Source organism: Sceloporus occidentalis, unplaced genomic scaffold, assembly GCF_023333645.1.
Source record: "Sceloporus occidentalis isolate IW3139 unplaced genomic scaffold, rSceOcc1.0.p SCAF_14, whole genome shotgun sequence".
Classification (NCBI taxonomy): domain Eukaryota; kingdom Metazoa; phylum Chordata; class Lepidosauria; order Squamata; family Phrynosomatidae; genus Sceloporus; species Sceloporus occidentalis.
Window position 1 is genome coordinate 16,322,437 of NW_028316994.1, and position 17,862 is coordinate 16,340,298.

At 46.0% G+C, this 17,862-nt stretch overlaps 1 protein-coding gene across 4 annotated transcripts in view; it reads right to left on the minus strand.

Moving 5' to 3' along the window:
* LOC149304272 (period circadian protein homolog 1-like) overlaps window positions 1-17,862 on the minus strand; it is a 40,118-nt gene that overhangs the window by 7,101 nt on the left and 15,155 nt on the right. For 2 of the 4 annotated variants that reach the window (XM_089480059.1, XM_089480060.1), the window contains exons 2-19: window positions 14,582-15,007; window positions 13,949-14,047; window positions 12,935-13,089; window positions 12,681-12,802; window positions 11,670-11,871; window positions 11,306-11,357; window positions 10,642-10,784; window positions 9,734-9,812; window positions 9,240-9,346; window positions 8,847-9,000; window positions 8,181-8,289; window positions 7,951-8,082; window positions 7,115-7,223; window positions 6,670-6,826; window positions 5,760-5,887; window positions 5,038-5,238; window positions 2,104-2,352; window positions 944-1,692 (exon numbers count right to left, since the gene is read on the minus strand). In XM_089480059.1, coding sequence (XP_089336185.1) covers window positions 944-1,692; window positions 2,104-2,352; window positions 5,038-5,238; window positions 5,760-5,887; window positions 6,670-6,826; window positions 7,115-7,223; window positions 7,951-8,082; window positions 8,181-8,289; window positions 8,847-9,000; window positions 9,240-9,346; window positions 9,734-9,812; window positions 10,642-10,784; window positions 11,306-11,357; window positions 11,670-11,871; window positions 12,681-12,802; window positions 12,935-13,089; window positions 13,949-14,047; window positions 14,582-14,835 — 3,201 coding nt within the window. In that variant the 5' untranslated portion in view covers window positions 14,836-15,007. The remainder of the gene's footprint in view (window positions 1-943; window positions 1,693-2,103; window positions 2,353-5,037; window positions 5,239-5,759; window positions 5,888-6,669; window positions 6,827-7,114; window positions 7,224-7,950; window positions 8,083-8,180; window positions 8,290-8,846; window positions 9,001-9,239; window positions 9,347-9,733; window positions 9,813-10,641; window positions 10,785-11,305; window positions 11,358-11,669; window positions 11,872-12,680; window positions 12,803-12,934; window positions 13,090-13,948; window positions 14,048-14,581; window positions 15,008-17,862) is intronic. The other 2 variants (XM_089480061.1, XM_089480062.1) reach the window with 2 other exon arrangements.

Below are 17,862 nucleotides of genomic sequence, written 5' to 3' on the forward strand. Positions count from 1 at the left end.
CTTTTCAAGTTCACCACCCTCATTGCTACAACAGGGAGGAGTGGGACACAGGAAGGACAGCTTTAACCATACAGCAAAACACCCCTATTGTACACTGGACCCTTGTGCTTGGCTGCTTTTTTCCCCATGGAGAATGAAAACTGCTCTGCCTCCCAGTCTTTAATAACCTGGGGCCAGAAGCAGCAAGGCTTTGAAAGGGAACTCTTTCAGTGAGAGCTTCCCTGCCACTGAGCAGCCACATGACTGTAGCTTCTATTCCTTCCGTGATTGTCAAATCCAAATCTCTATGTCCTCACTTGTTCTCTCCCCAACATCCTCATGATAGGAAATTTTCCAGATTTTGGTAGAAAAGCTGAACCTAATTTGTTACACAACTCAAAACAATTGAAGTACAATAACATCCAGAATCCACAAAGCAATGATACTTCTATTCGTCCAACCAAACCACATAAAATACATGATTTTAAGTGTCATAAAAGTTTGGTTGACCAAAGGTATCACTGTTTTGCAGATTCTGAATGTTTTTCTACTTCACTATGTTGCCAGCATGGCTACCCCTGAATATGTTTCCTCAAAACAATTAAATTTTCCAAACCCTTAAGATCAGAAGGCTGAGAAGTACCTATTTTCTGTTTGTCAAAGGCAGCACAAATTCCAAGCACAATTTGGTAAGTTACTCCTAGTTCTTTAAACTACAATCCCTAGACTCCTCTAACCAGTAGCCAATATTGGTTAGGGATTCTAAAGGTTGTAGTTTAAAAGCATAACTTTTACAAGCTCAGAGTCCTAAGATTTCAGGTTACTTGATCCTTCCTTTATATACCAAGCCTGAACCCTGCTCCAAAGAAGGAACATCACTCATAAAGACTGACTGTGACCCAGAGGCAGAAACACAGTTCTACTTCCCAGTTTCTTTATCAGAAGACAGGTAAATGAAACTCACCATACATGTTTCTTTTTGAGTGTTGAGTTCTTCTGTTAGGCTCTGCCCACCACTCACACCGGCCCAGTCTGTGGGGGCTCCTGTTGGCCCTGTTTGGCTGCTGGCAGCCACTTCTTGGCGATCACACAGCTTTGGCATCTCTTCCATCTGCAGCAGGTTCAGTTGTAATGGGGAACTGCAGCGTGACTCAAAGAGGGGTGACTCAGGCCGCTCAGGTTGACTCACTGAATGTGGGGTGGAGGAGCGAGATGGTGCCTGTGTCCCTGCCTCAGGCCCAGGAGTTGCTGTGCTCCCTCCTGGCTGGGGGGCAAAGGGGAAAACAGGCCCACCAGGGAAGTAGGACTGAGGGAGAGGGCTGTTCATCTGCGGGAAAACATAGTTCGGCAGGACTAAGGCCACCATGGGAGTGACCAGAGGAGCAGAGAACTGGGGGGCAGGTAGAGTGTTTTGAGCAGGTTCAGCGGTTGAGGGTGCAGCAGGTCGAGGGGGAAAGACAGGAATTGGGTAGGTGGGCATGACAGTCGGGTAAGGCATAGTGGGGAGGCTGGCCTGTGAGTTGCCTGAGGGAGGCCAAGAGGTGGAGCCAAGGGCACAAGGGAGGTGGGGAGGAGACACTGAGTTCTGGGGGGAGCTGGTGCTGTCTGAGGACTTGTTCTGCTTGATACGCTTGGCTTTGGACTTCCGGCTCCTTCCACGACACCCTGGGCCTCGGGTGCCCTGGCGGGGACCTTTGGGGTATCCTGAGGGACCTAAAAAAAAAGAAGGCAGGGTAAGGAGAACGGACTCCCTTCAAATTTTCATTTTATTTTACACTAATCTCAAAAACAATAAACGACATCACATTTTAACAAAAACAAGAATAACTAACACAGGCAGAAGCAAAAAATATATAGGATAAAGCACAAAAAAGTAAAAATACTGTGTCCGCAGCTTTTCTATATCTCTACCAAATATACCTTTCATTTTAGTTTATAAAGCTTCTTTTCCAAATCTTTATTTTTCTAGATCTCTTTCATACGAGATCTACATGAACCTATTTCACAAAATGTCTTGCCAAAGACAAGAGGACTCGACTTGGCAGTCAAGAAAGGACACACTTCCTTCAGCATGGTGTCCCAATCCCATTCATACCCTTGAATCAGCCCCCAGGCCAGAATTACCTCGGTTGGCATGGGGCCCAGGATGGTGCCGCTCCTGCCAGCTGAGCCCTGAGGGCGAGTTGAAGACGTGCAACTGGCTGAGGTCCTTGAAGCGTGTGAGGAAGGCCTGCTCCTCCTTCTGGGTGTGGATAGAGAGCACTTCTTTGGTCAGCCCCACCTTGCGGTAGTGTTGCTCCCTATCTGGGGTCATACTTGGGGGAGGTGCTGGAGGGGTTGCACTGGGCGCTGCCTCCTCCATCATTACAATATCTGCGAGAGAGACACAAAATGCAGAAGGACATGGTTAGTCTGACAGCTGTTTTCTCCTCACAGTAATCTGTTCCATAAAAATATCTGTATTTAATTCTCAGCATTATATGCAACCATTCTTAGAAACAAACTCACAAATGGACACAAACACACACACACACAAAACTGCCATGTCTCCATGCATGCTGGGATCTACCCCCCACCCCCGGCCTCTGATTAATCAACACCAGTCTATGTTACTAACTGCATGCTCCACAGCATCCAACCCAGCTTCCAATCTCAGGCACGGCTGTATTAATAAGATCTCATTCATATGAACGTATTGCTCATTAAGGAAACAAACGGGGAAGGGAGGATTAGAATCTTTGCTCCAACGATGCTGCAAGCCCATCTCTAGCAATTTCCTGACATTTCCAGCTGCCAATCACTCCTGTTGCTTCCAAACAGCACAGGGGTTAAAAATAAAAAGAACAAGGCAACCATAGACATTTTTAGAATATGTTTCCAAAGTTAAAAGTTTGGAAAAAATTGCATCCTGGGATAGGGAAAAGATTGTGAAGATATGGTTCCTGTTTAAAATTTTCTTTGGTTTAAATTTCAGGCAGATTTGCTCGCTAGGGAAAATCTATAACATGAACTGTGCCTATTACTAAAAAGGCCACTTTTGTATTTCAAGTGTTTAAACTTTCCCCCCTTCTGACATGATAAATTTGTACCCTCAAAGGCTCAAAACAAGAGGTTATTTCTAGCAGCTAACCATTATAAGAAAGCAACCCAGCTGAATGTTCTTCTTGGAAATTAATGTATGCTGAGCTGGAACTTGCTGGAACATATTGTTATGTCACAGAGGGTGGATGTTAAAAGAGCCAAGTGAATCATGTCTAAAGAGAAAGATTGTTCTGATGACAGAGGCTAAGAAAAGTAATGCAGACCCCCAAAGGAGAGGCATCACTGCAAGAAGACAATGCTGCTACCATCTTCATACTCTAAGGGGGATGAAATGTAATCTTGGAACTGGTCCTTTTAGCCCCATCTTGACAGCCACGGTAAGTAAACAAGAAAGATAGGATCAATACAACACTGTGAGCTGCAATGTTCCAATTGCTGTTAGCAACTGAGGGCAGTCAGATGGAGACAAAAGAAAGTGCATTCAGCAACAATCTTGAGTATGATCCCATGTGTATATACCCACAAGGGCAGTAAGTCTGCAATGAAGCCACCAAGGGTGGTGTAACATTGAAAAAAGGGACAGAAAGAAATTAAGGAGAATTTCTTCAGGCTGCCTGATCTGCCTAAATTCCACTGGATATTACCATGCTATTGAAAGAAGTGGAAGGCAGGGCAGTGCAAGCAGAATAGAAGAAAAAATTAGACAGCATTTGAAGCCAGTCTAGATGAAAGTACAAAGCCTGCCCCCCTCTGTCTCTCCAGCTAACCATGGAATGCCATGGCAGGCAACCTCATCCCCAAGAGGGCAGCACAAATGGAAATGCTGAAGCCTTAGAAGACCTCCCTGGTAAAGGGGGCCTGATATTCCACCTAAGGTGAAGTTGCCAAACAGGAACCAAATGCCCCACAGGCTGATAAGAGCAGAAATCCAAAAATAATTTCAGTTTTCCCTAAGAAAACTTTTCTGCTACTCCCCTGAAAATGTACAGTTTGGTCAGTAACAGATTTAAAAAGAAAAAGTGGAGAGAAAATAGCCCATCTTCAAGCTGCAATGGGTAAGAGCTAAATGCTTTCCCTTGCCTAACTAAGGCCCGTTACAGACTGCCCAAAAGGGGCGGTCTTGGGCCGCTGCCAGTTGCAGCGCGGAGGAGCCGCAGCAGCCAAACCGCGTGACTCCTCCACGCTGCAAAAAAGGAGTGCAGAAATCACACTCCTTCCGGCAACCCGGAAGAGCCGCCGTATGTGCCAAAGCGCGCACTCGCGACGGCTCTTCCAGGTTTAGACGTCCGGACGCTGCGCGTCCATTACGTCAAGATGGCCGCGCCCGTCTGTATAGGGCGCCGCCATCTTGCTGTATGGAATACGCATGAGGGGCAAGGCGTGTCCGGAAGCGCCGCCCCTCGCGCGTATTCCTGGCGCAACGACGGCGCCGCTTAGGCCCGTCTGTAAGGCGCCTAAGTCCCCATCTGGCTGCCTCAGGTCAAGTTTGTGGTTGACAAAAGGATGGAGGACACTTCTTCTCACATTTGTGGCAATTTTCCACTTCTGGTCCTCTGAAAGGAAACATTACATGAAGAAGTAGTGTGGGCCTTTTCCACCAGCTGGTCAGAGATTCCAAGAAAACTCCTATACAAGACATGAAGAATGGGGAGGGGGAACTGACTTTGAACATGAGAGGTTCAATGTTGGTCTTAAATGGCTGGTAAGAATCTGAAAGGTCCATTTATGTCTGGAGTTATGTCTGCAAAATGACCATCAGAACATCCAGTGGCAATGAATTCCAGGAGCCAAATACGAACAGCATGAAAGGGATCTTCCTTTTCCTTGTGCCTCAAAGCTTCAGGAAAGCAAGAGACCTAGGTCACAGAGGAAGCAGTGATGGATCCTTCAAAAACCCTCCACCCACCCATTCCATATTCCCCCAACATTAAGCTGCCCACCCACCCACTTACTCTGCCCCAACCCTTCCCACCCACTTCCCATTGCCCAGAAAAATCCATCATCCCCCTCCCATACCCGACTCGGGAGGCTTCTTGTCTCCCACGTGGACGATGGTACTGCTGAAGCTACACTGACTGGTCACGGAGACCACGCTCTCGGCTTTGCTAGGCAAGGCCAGCGGAGTCAGCGGGCCTCCCGCCACGGCAGCTGCTGCCGTCCCAGGCTCTTCCCTCTTGGACTGGCTCTCCTGGGTCGATAGCATTTCCTCCGGTGCATCTGTTCAAAAAGACAACGGTGGATTAGCATTTGGAGATGGTGCAGTGAATTTGAGGGCAATGGGGGTGAATGGGCAAGGCTGGGGCATCTAGAGCCCCCCCCCTCCTCAAGAGTGCCGACCGGCATGAGAAGGACGTCAAGGAATTTGGAAGTTCAGCCTGACTGGGTCCTGCTTGGCAGAATTGAAAGGGAAATTGTGCAGCAGGAGCACAGGGAAAAAGCACCCGTCTGGCTGACCGCCAACATCAAGAGCCCTTCCAGCTATGAGTGGGCAGCTCAGCTTCCTAGAATGGACCCACTAAACCTAATACCCCCCCCCCCCTTTATACAACAGCCTTAGAGCCAGAACAAAGATCCAGATTCCAGGTAAAAAGAGTCAGCAAAGCTGGGCTTGCGTAGGGGGGAAGCAGGGAAATCTGTCTGCTTTCTTTTATTGAGGAGGGCATGCGGGAAGGATGGAAATAGCAACTCAAGCAGGACACTAGAGATTGCTTGAAGTACAGGGAGGGAGAGGGAATCACCTTTGCTTGAACAGGCTGCCTCTTCGCCAGCTTTTTGCTTGTCGTCGTCAGAGTTTGAGGATGTAGTATATGAGGAGGAGCCACATTTCCGCTTCACGCGACTTGGAATATTGCAGCTCTCCAGATATCTGTTTTAAGGGAAGATAAAAACAATAATGCAGAGCAGAGAGATTAGTAGAGGTGAAAAGCCTACACCTTGGGGGAAACTCAAAAAACTATCTCTTCCACATCACTATTTGCAGTCAGAAAATTAGAAAAGTAATAGCAGGACTGGTCTCAAATAGTAACAGGAGATTCAAACAGGGAAGGAGATGGTGGGCACATTACAGATTCACAGAGCTATTAACCAGACAGCCTTTTAAAAAACACCACTGAAGAGTTCTGTGTAACCCCAAGGAGGAACCACCACAAGTAATATCACTTCACCTGCTCTGCATCTCTAAGACCCTAACCAAAAATCTTGGTATACTGTATATACTCGTCTATAAGTAGTTTAGCAAGAAAAAGCCAAGCAGAAAGAGTCCTAGATGACTAATTGATACTGCTGTTTAAGAGTCCCCCTCCCGCCTACACATCTGGCTGAAACGAAAGCTGAAATGATGAAAAGCATCAATGAGAGTCTCTTGTCATACACACACATACACACCGAAGGAGCCTCCAAGTTTTACCCTCGACCTATCCATGGGTCATAGCAAAATCCATAATTTTGGCCCCAAACCTGACCTTGACTTATGAGGTTGACTTATAGTTGAGTATACAGTGGTTGTTTTCAGATAAATAATTCCTTCCAGCAAATTCATATTGGTCTAGTGGTGAATCAACTTAGGCTCAAGTACTCTGTTTCCATTTGACTTGCATATAATTCTTCCCTATGGTGGAACAGTTCCTTGAAATTCTCTTCAGACCTCACCTTATGATGCCATCCAGGCAGTTGATCTGCTGGTAGGAATAGTTGGAGGGCTCTTTCCTCACCGACTCCTCAGAGGTGGCTGCCTTCCCTGACTTTCTCTCCAAGTCCCGCAGGGTTTCCAAAGGCTGGATGCTGCGGCTGATTGGCACTTCCAGAGCTAGAAAGGGACAGGCAGGAGAAGGAGTGTGAGAGCTATAGCTGATGCTCCTCACAGCAGAGGGGAATGGCAAGCTCCCTTGGCAGCCCCCCACCAACTTCTGTCTGCCAAAGCTCCATCAAGCACTACCAGGAGATCTTGTCTTTGGCAACTCCCTTGTCAGAAATAGGCAAAGTGGCAAAAGGAGAACCCAGAAGACACAGGTGTCAAACATAAGGGCACAGAATAGCACTGGGATGGGAGTGCTGTTAGTTAAAAGCAAACACAGGTGGCTGCTGATCATCTCACCTTGCTGGGAATGTTTGGGAGGCTGTGGTTTGACTCTGGATTCAATGAAGACCTGCTGGCCCTGGTTCTTCACCATATGCACATCTTTGCAGATCTCCTGGAAAGTCATCTGGGATAAAGACAAAGGAATCATTCGATCAGCTCACAGGCTCCTCCACAAACTCCTCTTCCCCAAGGTGAAGCCTTTTCAGGAGTACCCAGCTCTAGTATACATTTTCCTGTCCACAGGAACCTGTGGGATGAACCTCCAATTGTTCCTTTTCACCTAACTTTACAAAACTCTTAAGGGGTGTGTATATTGCAGTGATAATTTGCTCAGGTACTTGGCTGGACAATCTATTTATAATGTGCAGCTGGACTCTTGTCATCATCACACTAAATCTCTTGCCTCTATTAAAGCTAAGAGGCACATTTCATTCACTTTTTCCCACAAGTCATTACTCCCATATTACAGATGGGAGCAGAGTGAGATTTGCCTGGTGGATGCAAACAGAATGCCAAGTCTTCCAGAACAAAAGTCAAAACTCCTCATGTAAACTTTGGAAGCTTTATTGTTACTGTGTACTTTCAAGTCGTTTCCAATTTAGGGCACCCCTAGGTGAATTCATCACAAGATTTTCTTGGCAAGATTTGTTTGTGTGTGTGGGGGGGGTAGCCATTGCCTCCCTTTGAGGTTGAGGGAGTGTGAATTGCCCTAGCTGAGTGGAATTCGAACCCTGGTCTCCAGAGCTGTGGTCCAGCACTCAAACTAGAACACCACACTGGCTCTCCCAGAATCATGTGCTCCATCTGAATAGGCCCTCTATGATGGACACCCCAACTTCTACTACACTCACCGGCCGAATTGCTTGTGCCTCCTCATTAGGGATGCTGTTGCTGTCGCTAGATGAGGCGATGCTCAGGAACTGCTCATGAGAAGCATTGCTGCCCATGCTGCAAAGACCTGCGGATCCATTGCTGTGTACTGGCTGCAAAGAGGGAGACAGAGCAGGATAATGACATGGAAGAAGAGCTGAGGCTTCCAGGAAGGAGAAGCCAAGCAAAGGAGCAGGAGGGAGTTCCTCACCTGTAGCAGGAGTCGGTGAATCTGCTCTGACAGTTCCTGGATGTCCGTTTCCATTGGCTTTGCCTTCGGGACCTTGGGGGCTGTGAAGACGTCCTCATTGAGGGGGCCACTGGAGAATGCAAGTGGGAGAGGAATGGAATCAGAGGGGTGTATGGCTTTCTTTCAAGAAGCAAAGAGATTCTGCTTTGGGGCATTCCAGTCATTGCCCTCTCCCCACTATTTTTCAGTTACTCTGGCCCAACTTCGTGATTGGGTGGGCTATAAATACATATAGTACACCATCATCATCATCATCATCATCATCATCATCATCATCATCATCATCATCATCATTATCTTTGCAAGCTAAGAAATCCCCTCTGCAAGTCCTCAGGCTCATGAAAGCTACATCTTTGTCAATCCTTGCCCACCCACCACCACTGCTGCTTTCATCTTGCCCCAAAGGAACATCCCACCCTGTGGAGCAGAACCAAGTCACCTTCTGTTCTGCAATCTAGCAGGTTATGACAAGAAACATTCTGCTTCTGGCTTCCTCTGGCACATAAAAGTCATCCTTTCTCTTTCTCTCCATGATAGCTTAAGTTTCCCATTTTGAAATAAATCTGTTCCTTCACCACTTTATAAACACACACACACACACACACACTCCAGGGACTGGCTACTCACGTCCGCACTTTGTGCCTTCCCATGATGAAAGAGACTTTGCGGCTCCAGGGGTTAACGAAACTGGACCAGCTAGTGTCAATGGTGACGTATTCACCATTGCGAGCACAGAAACGAATGGGTGAATGGTCAAAGGGCTGGCCGCCATACTGCAAAACTGAGAAATAGGAGAGGGTGAAAAGAAGGAAAAGTAACCAGTACTACCATCAAGGGGCCTTTGGGCTGGAAAATTGCTTTACATAGAATTTTGACTCAGGAGTGAAAATTTCAGATAGATTATTTACTAGATTTCCTAATGAAAACTGACAATTGGATACAATCAGATGAAGTTTTAGGTCTGCAAAACAAACAATCCACCCTTCCCCGTCCTGCTGAGCTCTTTGGTTTTATGCTTACTTTTTTTGTGTATGGCCAGCATAAGAGGCCGATCCTCAGGGTGCAGATAAAAAAGGACAGGGGTTCCAATCAGGTCCTGAGGAAGATAGCCTAGCAGAGGAGCAGCTCTTTAAAACAAAAAAGGAGAAGAAAGTGGTTGTAAACAATCTGCAAAAAGAAGGAAAGGAAAGGAAAAACTATCCTCTGCAGAACTCTACAAGTGGAAAAATTCACTCAGATGGTTCAAGTGGAACAGAGCCACATACAACAAAAGTTTTCGCCTATATCCTTAGCCTAAAGTCTGACATGGGGAGAGCAAGATAATAGATGTACAACTCTTCTCTTGCTTCCATGAAACTTGGCATTCTTGCTCAGGAGACACCTCTCTCAAGCACAGGGGGAAATGCACCTTTTAAACTTTTCCACTTCTAGAAGACAAAGCTAGAACTGCCTGCCAGGTCCTCTCTCCCCCCACACATCACCTCATCTCTCCTGTTTGAATTCCAGATCCTTACCGTTCATCCACATCCTGAAATAGACAGCTGGGGGTGTGTCTGGTGGTGAAGATTCTCTTATCAGGGGGGATTCTGGGAGCTGAAGCATAAAGCACAACACAGTTCAAGGAAGGCATTCCAGGAACCAAAGACCAACATAGACATAGACAATCAGGCTTTAAAAACTTCTCTTGTTTTTGCAATCTTTCTGGTTTTTCCTCTCCATACTCTTATAACCCCAGCAAACTTCCTGGGGATATCCCAGATTCTGGCTTCTCCAAACAACTAAAAATCTGGGGCTGGGGATGGAGGCCTGGGGAGTTTTCTACAGTTCAGTCTTCCTCCACTTCTTCCATGACAATTCTCTCCTGCCATCTTGTGGTCAGACTGGACAGCACATGGTTTAAATTTAATTCCAAAATGGGCTCCAAGCAACAAAAGGCTGTTGTAAACTGAAATGAGCAGCTAAGAAGGGACATCCTGATAAAGAAGAAATAGCCAGTAAGCTGTAGGCTGCTGAAGGGGCATCTGTTTTCCACTCTCTGTCAGAAATCTTTAAAATAACAACCTGTGGTAATAGCGGTGGTAGTTGTTACATGCCGCCAACTCAGCTTCAACCTGTGGCAAACCTATGAATGAGAGCCCTCCAAGAGCTCCAGTCATCAAGAGCCCTGTTCAGGTCTTGAAAGCTCAGGGCTGCCATTGGCTCTTTCATGGAACCAATCCATCTGTAATGTGGCTTTCTTCTTTTCCTACTGCCTTCTACCTTTTCCCAGAGTGAGAATATTTTCCAAAGAATCTGTTATCTCAAGATATGTCCAAAGTACAATAGCCTTTTGTTATTTTGGCTTCTACATACTGCTTGGAGAGATGAATTCCCCATATCTCTCTCCCACACACTCACAAAACATATGCTGGCTTTCTCTTACCTTCATAGCCTGAATGAATGCGCTCTGCAATGAGCAGGCAGCAGGGCCGTCCCTCGGCACTGTCTGAGTCGCGCACTTTGGTCAAGTAGGGGGTAAGCCGGAAAGGGTAGTAGCGCAGTTTGCGCCCGCTCTCGTGACCTCCGCTGAGAAACAAATGCCTGCAATAAGACCAGAGGCCAGAGGAGACCAGGACAACCAGGAGGGAGCAGAACAGCAAGAGACCAGACGTGGTTTGGGAACCTGGGAGGCCACATGAAATGCCTGTCCACCCGCCCATCACTCCACGCTTTCCACCCAACCGCCCTGGGTTTGGAGGATGCCAAAGTCATCCATGAAACAGGAAGAAGGGGGGAGGGAGGGAGGAAGGGAGTAGCTGTTCCACTTTGTCACCAGCTAAATAGTGGGTAGGAATTCTCTCTACCCAGCTGGACTCTGGGGCATCTTCTCTTTGTGGCCTTTGGCTAAGTTTATCCTTTCTGTAAAACTTTTAAGAATCCAGTAGAATTCCTGGGTCTCTTCTGGCCACAGTCATTATTTTGTAGAATGTTTAATCAGGATTTTTTTTAAAAAATCAGGTTCCCTCTGCTATGTGCAAAGTTCAAATCCTGCCATCTTCAAGAATGCTATGGATGTAACCAAAGGGTCTGATGAAGACAAAACTCACCTGATACGACAGAAGACAGATTTCTCTTGGGTGTAATCCATCGCAGCAGCTGCTAGAGGAAAAGATTTAGTTGGAAGAATAGGGATCAACTGAGATACATTTGAAAACAGTTCTATCTTTCATTTGACATCTCCCCATTCCACACACACTGTCTCAGCTGCTTCAAGAATTAATATCTTTTTAAAAACACTTGCCTTCCTCCCCCCCCCCCCACCCCCACAAAGGATTTGGACACAACTTGGGAAAAATATATCACAAGAATCCAAATAAAGAGAACTCTTGCCTGCTACTCTGAGACCCTGCTTTGGGATACATGCCAGCTTGTACAGTGCAGCAGAAGCTCAGATACAGCTAAGACACTCACTTGCAGAGGTGCAGGCACTCCAGGAGGGCAAGTGGTATGGCGCTGTAGATCCATAGAAGATGCTGACATCTTGTGGAGCCAGGAACTCTGCAAACTTGGCCCCCTTGAAGACATCTTTTTTGCAGCGGAGAATGAAGGCTGCCTGGTCCGAGATGTAGACAATTTCCCCAGTGATGAAAGAAACGGCCACAGAGAAGGTATCCTTCCAGAGCAAAACAGAGAGTATAGTATCATGGAAGCCATTTTAAGGAGGAAATCTCCCATCCCTCCAAATGTGGTGGAGTCAGTGTGCTACAGTGGTTCCACTGTTGGAAGTAGGATTCCGGGAGACTAGATTTCAAATCCCAGCTGTTTCCACTGGCATGAAAACCCAATGTGTGACCACAAGTCTCACTCTCTCAGCTTCAGAAAAAATCAATAGCAAAGTTCCTCTAAATAAATCTGGCCAAGGAAACCTTAGGACAGACTGTCAACTACGTACAACAGAAATGTGGACCTCTGCATGTTAAAGGACTGCTGGTATAATCTGAGTTTATTCCTGATGTTTCGCCAGCATCTGTGGCTGGCATCTTCAGAGAATCTGAATTCTTTAGTTTGTTTTGAATACTCAACAGATGCCTTAAAAATTTTTTTTAAAGAAGGCAAATGCCTAGCAGTGACTACTGGCCACAGCTACTTAAAGGGAAACAGCATATCTGGGGTACTATAAAGTGGTAAGAAACAATGGAGAATGGCATTCTGCTTGTGAACATCCCAGCAACTTCTGGCAGGTCCCTCTGAAGATGGCAGGATGCTAGAATAGATGAGCTGTGGTCTGACCCAGCAAGGCAAGGGTCAACAGCTGTGCCAGCAGTGCCATCTCTGAGAATGTTGAAGGAGGGGGCATGTGTGTCCAGATGAATGCTTGAAACCCATGCTGGATTCCCCAGAGACAAATTTTTTCAGTGACAGATGCAAGACTTCATTGGAAGGAAACAGAGAAAGCAGCAAAGGGCAAGACCATATACTCACAGGGTTTTTGAGAGTGTACTCTGAGGTTATGTTTTCTAGCTCCTCAATAGTGCAAGAAGACATGTCCAGATTGCAAGGGTGGCTGTCATCAATGGTCCACTGCTGGTAGTAATCCTGGCTCGCTAAAGAAAAGGAAAGCAAAATTAACAGGAGCACCTGAATATCCACAGACAAGACACCCAGCAAAGGAACGAGTATTTCCAGACTACTGTGCTTTATAAAAGGCAGTTAAAGACACAGATTACAGAACCTACCTTGGACCTGTTTGACACAAGACAGTGCATACTGCAGGGTGGCCAGAGTCCCCGACTTGCCCTTGCTGCGTTTCTCAGAGGGCAGACGGATCTTCATCTCCTTCAGGGCCTTCATCAGCTCTTTCTGGGTCTTCACTCGTGCAGACTGTTCACTGCTGCGGTGGCGGGAATTAAAACACACATCTCAAGTCATGACGGCTGCAGTAGCAGATCATATCCCCTTGGAGTGGTTCCCACAGATTGGCCGAAATGACCTTCTCAAGTCCCTCTCTCCTTGTCCAACTGATACATGTGCGCACATGTATACACACCCCTTATCCGAGGGCCTGATGTAGAAAGAAATCAAACCAACTCAGAATTTGTTGGCTAGATTTATTTTCCCAAAAAGTCAAAATGCCAGTCTGGAGTTAAAAACCTCAAACAAAACTTATATAGTCAACTTTTTCCCCAATTCAATTTTAGCTGGGCAATCCATGTAAAAGACCCTTCTCAACAGCCTCTCAATTGTGCATATTTCCAGTATGATCAACTTTAAAGGAAAGAACATGAAAAATGGATGCACATTTTAAAGATGATCACCACCCTCCAACAAACATTTCAGTTGTCCATTCTAAAGAATTTGGTGGATTTTGTTCCACATATCTAAATATGGCCTCCCAAGAGAATATAAGGGCCGGTACAGACCGGTGGCAAAACACCGCCCCTCTTTGCGGCATAGAATTGCCGTGGCAATCAAACTGCAGGGCAACACTGCACAGCAAAAAAGAAGTCACCTAGAGCGGCTTCTTTTTTGTCGTGTCACAAGCAGGAAGAGGTGCCACCATGATGCCACTTCTGGCCAGCGACGTCTGTATGGATGGGAGGTCACCATGATGTATTAGGGTTTGGGAGTGAAGAGGTCGCTGTGTGCTCCCGAACCCTAAAACCGCCACTGCCATGCCACAAAGTGCCCGTGTGTACCAGGCCTAGGATTGTCCCCCCGCCACCCCCCATGCTTACCAAGCCCTTGCTTACCTGCAACCGCTGGTCGATGGGTTGTCTTGTTCAGAGCTTGCACTCAGAAGGCTGTAGGCAATGGAGCTGCTGGGAGGAGATGGACTTTGGGAGTTGGAGCTGAGGAGAGATGCAGAACACAGGTTTATTTAGCCAATCTGGGAAGCCAGTGAAAGTGTGTTCTGTGACAAATGATGCATGCTAACACAATAAACCCACTGACTCCACAAGGGACTAACTTCTCAAGCTGTTGGAGCAACCACCACTTTGTCATACACAAAGAAAGAGTGTAATGGATGTTCACTAAGGAAAGGAAAGCAACAATCCCTACCTTGTTACCCTCTGGATATGTTGCATAACAACACTCATCCTCTCCAGCCAAGGCTGGGGAAGGTGGAAGTTGTTATCCAAAACTTCGGAATAGCCCTAGGCCAGGGAAGTGTTCACAGAACAAAGCAGAAGCACAGTGAAGAAGTCAACTACAATTAAGAAGACTTGAACACAGACTTCCAATGCCAGTTTTTAAAAGAATGTTGCTCTTAAAAACAAGGAAGTTCCTAAATTTTGTTCTTCGTAGGACAACTGCAATTAGAATTCCCTGCCTGAAGAAGACCAGCACTACTCTCACCCATCTCCAATCCCAATGCATAGTACCTCTTGTTGCTTTCTGTGGTCTCCAGCAGGGCTGAGTCTTTGCCGTTGCCACTGCTGTGGGAGCTGCTGTGGGAGTCACCATGTGACTCATTGCCGCTAGAGCCATTGCTGTTGATGTCCATATCATCATTGGCTTGGCCTTGTGCTTCACCCCCTCGCTGGGCCCTGGCTCTCCGGGGGGCTCCAGAGCTACTGCCTCCGTTACCTCCTCCACCCTCAAAGGGGTTTTGCCCAGGCTCACAGCCAGTGGTCATGATCAGTTCTGGGGCATGGGTCTCTTCAAGGAAATGGAGGGAAAAGGCGGAAAAGGTTGGAAATCCACCAACTGCTGAAGCAGAAGACTTTTCTGGAGAAAGGGGATTCCTCTTTAGCTTGAGTTATCCAAACAGGTGCTTGATCAAAGGAGAAAGACGTCTTAGGAAACACCTACAAGGTGAGAGAAAAGGGACAAAACAAAGTGTGAAATTAATTCCCTAACAAGTGGGGATCAAATGGGACATCAAGTATGCTATGAAGTGAGCCCCAGGTGCCTGCATCAGACACAGTGGGCAGGTGCTTCTGGATACAAAGCCTGAAACATGAGATTGGCTGCCTTGGAAAAGCTACCCTGACTGCCTGTTGTGGTGAACCCTCCATGTGGAACTGTGGGCAGAATCTGGCTGCCAGGTCACTAAATAAGTCACTCAATAAGCATCAGGTGTCTCCTGCTACAGGCTGAAGCCAAAACACAGTAATGGCATCAATGGCCAATTTTATCTGACCTGGTATCAGAAGCAATCACCAACCTTCTTATAATGCACACAAACTAGCATTCAGGTGTTTGAAAGGTGAAGATGTCACAAAGTTATTTTGGATGAGCTACAGCTCCCAGAACCCCCTTCTCAGCCAGCTGTAGCTCCTCCGAAATAACTTTTCTAAGTTCTATGATTGAATGGGTGGATCAACTTCTCCCTCTTTTGGATGGAGGGAATGGTGAGGGAATATGAGATTATTCCTAAGAACTTTTTATTCCATCTCCCTTTGTCACATCTGATTTCTGACTCTTGCTTTCTGCTGGGATGTGTCAACCCTTTTCTGTTCCATTATTGTTCTGTTCTTTCACATCCCATTCCTCCATCAGAGAGCATACGGCAATAGTCAACAAACCATAGCAAGAATGGACAGCCCTTTGCAAGTGTGAAAGCTTCCCTTGCCTTTCACTGCTGCCTTATAGTTGCACGATCTGACTGCACTTTGTTGCTAAGTTGAAAGGAAAAATAAATATATAAGGCCAGGCAGAAAAGAAGGCACAGCCAAGACATGCAATTCTCCTTCTCTTCTAAATCAAGAGCAATAAGGCAGGTCGCTGCCAAGTGTAGAATGCCAAGAATTCGCTATGAATAAATGGTTTTAAAAACAAAACCAAGCATGACAGGTTTTGAACAGACAGTACCAGGAATGTGCAGCTTATTGGGTCAGATCGTAAGTGGACAATAGGCTCTTAAATCCTTCCTCCTCAAGTACAAATTTCCAAACTTTCAATATTATTAACCTAATCTCCCCATTTGATGAACTGCCTTCCCCGCCCCATCAAATTATTTGATTCCCCCCAAGGCAGGGACAACTTTGGGGGCATCTGCACTGCAGAAATAATGCACTTTGACACTGCTTTGACTGCCTTGGCTCAGTTTGTAGTTTTGTGAGATATTTAGCCTTCTCTTCAGAGAACTCTGACACCACAACAAACTACAAATCCCAGGATTACATTGGCTGGAACCATGATAGTTAAAGTGTTGTCAATCTGCATTATTTTCGCAGTGCAGATGCAGCCTTGTCTTCAACAGCCGTGCACTTGGCAGAAATTTAACAGGAGGAGCTTTCCCTATTGTTGCACCTCCATGTTTGAGTTGCATTCACAATCCTTCACCCCCTTTATCTCAATGTAACAAAAAGAAAACAGAAATATTGTAAACCATATCCTAACCCCTGGTATATGAAGAAACTCATTGCAGGGAGGGAGGGAGGATTAGAGGCACATGCTTTGATCATTCGTTCAACTTGATTCCACAGTAAACTGGAAATATTTGAAAGGATTGGCATAGCAATCGTGGCCCAGTTCCCTCCATTTCCCCCTTTTCCATTCAGTAGAAGCCAGGTTTTTAAGTAGTATTTAATTGTATCTTAATTCCCTTGGGCCCCCATTTAAACTACCTAAGTCTTAGTGCCAGTGCTTCAAAAAGAAAAAAGAAAAAAAAGAAATGCTTCGCAACCTGCAACACACAGGGCTCCTATTTCTCAGAAAGGTCTCTAGGCTTGACTGGCTATTGTCCTAGCTGTGCTATACTTGCCCCTTTCTAATTTTGGTTGCTTACTATTTTTAATCTTAAATACAGAACAGATTCTTGTTTACAAATGGCTTATGGCAAAGCTGATGCATCCAGTGGTCAACCTGCTAAAAGGGGTATCACCCCTTGCCCCCAGGGGCCACCTTGGTACATCTATGTTTAGATTCCTATTTTAAAGACCATTTCTAATCGGCACTGCTCACCTTTTTCAACAAAGTGTGCACTTATGTTTTGATAGGCATCAGCTTTCAGAAGGACAAAAAGGGTATTCCTTTGAGTGAAGGTAATATTATTCATCTTGCCAATGCCTGAATGTAGGATTCTGTATTGTCCTAGTGACCACAACTACCCAGTTCAGAGGAAAGCTTGACCATCCACCCCAAATCTGTACAGCATGGCTGAGCATCTTTTAGCACTTCAGATGTATCTGGACTAAGCACAGCCAATTGTGAGGAGTGCTGGGAGTTGCAGTCCAACCACATCTGGAGGACCACACTGAGTATCTCTGCCACAAAGAGATCACAGAAACTCAGGATCCTGGCAGATGAACAGAATGAACATTTCACCATTGCAAAAGAAGCATGCGTTTGCCCTCTCTTCTTACTTTGCACTTTCACTTTGAAGATGTTTGCATTTTTTAAAAAAATCCATTAAGTTTAGACTTTAGAAATGCATTCTTGAATTCTAAGCGGCAGCATTTGAAGTCAGAGTTTTACATCCCATTGTGTTTCAACACAAAGAAACTATCATTTTAGACCACAGTGCAAATTTGGACTGAGTCCCAGAGAGCTTTTTCCTTCTGCATGAAGCTCACATGAAACTACACTAAAACAATGAAAGACATAAAACATCTTGTCTCTTGGGACCAGAACGCCAGAATTTTAAGGGCACTTATTCAAGAAGGGATTTGCATTTTTACTAATGTTTTACTTCAATGCTGAACAACTTGCAACAAAT